Raw genomic sequence first — 1,470 nt, 5'->3', positions numbered from 1 at the left:
CCCATCGGTGAGACCCTCAGCGCCGGGAGGGGACAACGGGGGGACCCCAATCCCCTCCCCGTACCCGTCTCCACGTCCTGCACGTAGAAGTGGAGATCATCCGTGATCTCCGTCACGAAGACGGGTTTGTAGTTGGCCGTGCGCTCCTTCTCCTCCAGCACCGTCACCACCTCCTCCACCGGGGTCTCCTCGTAGTGGGACCACACCTGGGGTTGGGGGAGGACACACACATGGGTCGGGGGACGCCCGTGGCCATGCTTGATGCCACCGGCAAGGGGCTGGTGGTTGTGCTGGCACCCAGCAGCCGGAGCGTCCTTGGTCCCCAGCACCATGGATCCCATACGCGTTGAGGTGGGGACATCTCTTGGCGTGGGGACATCTCTTGGCGTGGGGACATCCCTTGGGGTAGGGACATCTCTTGGGGTGAGGAGATCTCTTGGGGTGGGGAGACCTCTTGGGGTGGGGACATCCCTTGGAGTGGGGGGATACCCCTTGGTGTGGGGACACCTCTTGGCGTGGGGACACCTCTTGCCGTGGGGACATCCGTTGGTGTGGGAATATCTCTTGGGGTGGGGACACCCCTTGGGGTGGGAACATCTCTTGGGGTGGGAACATCGCTTGGAGTGGGGACACCTCTTGGTGTGGGGACATCCCTTGGGGTGGGGGTATCTCTTGACATGGGGACATGTCTTGGTGTGGGGACATCCCTCGGGGTAGGGACATCCCTTGGCATGGGGACATCTCTTGGTGTCAGGACAGCTCTCAGCATGGGGCCATCCCTCTGGGTAGGGACATCCCTTGGGGTGGGGACATCTCTTGGCATAGGGATATATCTCAGTGTGGGGACATGCCTTGGGGTGAGGACATCCCTTGGTGTGAAGACATCCCTTGGGGTGGGGACATATCTTGGCATGGGGACATATCTTGGGGTGGGGACATCCCTTGGTGTGGGGACATCTCCTGGTGTCAGGTCACCCCTTGGTGTGGGGACATCCCTTGGCCTGGGGACATCCCATGGGGTGGGGACATCTCCTGGTGTCAGGTCACCCCTTGGTGTGGGGACATCCCTTGGCCTGGGGACATCCCATGGGGTGGGGACATCTCCTGGTGTCAGGTCACCCCTTGGTGTGGGGACATCCCTTGGCCTGGGGACATCCCATGGGGTGGGGACATGCCTTGGGCTGAGGACAGCCCTTGGCGTGGGGACATCTCTTGGTGTCGGGTCTTCCCTTAGTGTGGGGACATGTCTTGGGGTGGGGATATCTATTGGCATGAGAACATCCCTTGGGGTGGTGACATCTCTTGGCATGGGGACATCTCTTGGTGTCGGGTCATCCCTTGAGGTGGGGGTATCTCTTGACATGAGGACATCCCTTGGCATGGGGACATCGCTCGACTTGAGGACATCTCTTGGGGTGGAGACATGTTTTGGCGTGGGGATATCTCTTGGCATGGGAACATCCCTTGGTG

At 60.9% G+C, this 1,470-nt stretch overlaps 2 protein-coding genes across 2 annotated transcripts; both read right to left on the bottom strand.

Moving 5' to 3' along the window:
• Nucleotides 1-64: 64 nt before the first annotated feature.
• On the bottom strand, nucleotides 65-469 carry LOC104287997 (staphylococcal nuclease domain-containing protein 1-like; the record flags this gene model as incomplete). Its single annotated transcript, XM_009886733.1, has 2 exons — nucleotides 344-469; nucleotides 65-206 (listed from the first exon to the last, which is right to left on the bottom strand). Coding segments are annotated over exons 1-2 (268 nt in total), but the record flags the coding sequence as incomplete, so codon positions are not given.
• Nucleotides 470-834: 365 nt separating this feature from the next.
• LOC104287996 (repetin-like) lies at nucleotides 835-1,032 on the bottom strand (the record flags this gene model as incomplete). The annotated part of the gene is given in 1 exon segment (XM_009886732.1): nucleotides 835-1,032. A coding segment is annotated over 1 exon segment (198 nt), but the record flags the coding sequence as incomplete, so codon positions are not given.
• Between the last annotated feature and the right edge of the window lie 438 nt (nucleotides 1,033-1,470).

This window comes from Charadrius vociferus, unplaced genomic scaffold (assembly GCF_000708025.1).
Source record: "Charadrius vociferus isolate BGI_N301 unplaced genomic scaffold, ASM70802v2 scaffold3596, whole genome shotgun sequence".
NCBI classification, from domain to species: Eukaryota; Metazoa; Chordata; class Aves; order Charadriiformes; family Charadriidae; genus Charadrius; species Charadrius vociferus.
The sequence above is the reverse complement of the archived record's forward strand: the minus strand, read 5'-3'. Positions and strand labels throughout refer to the sequence as shown.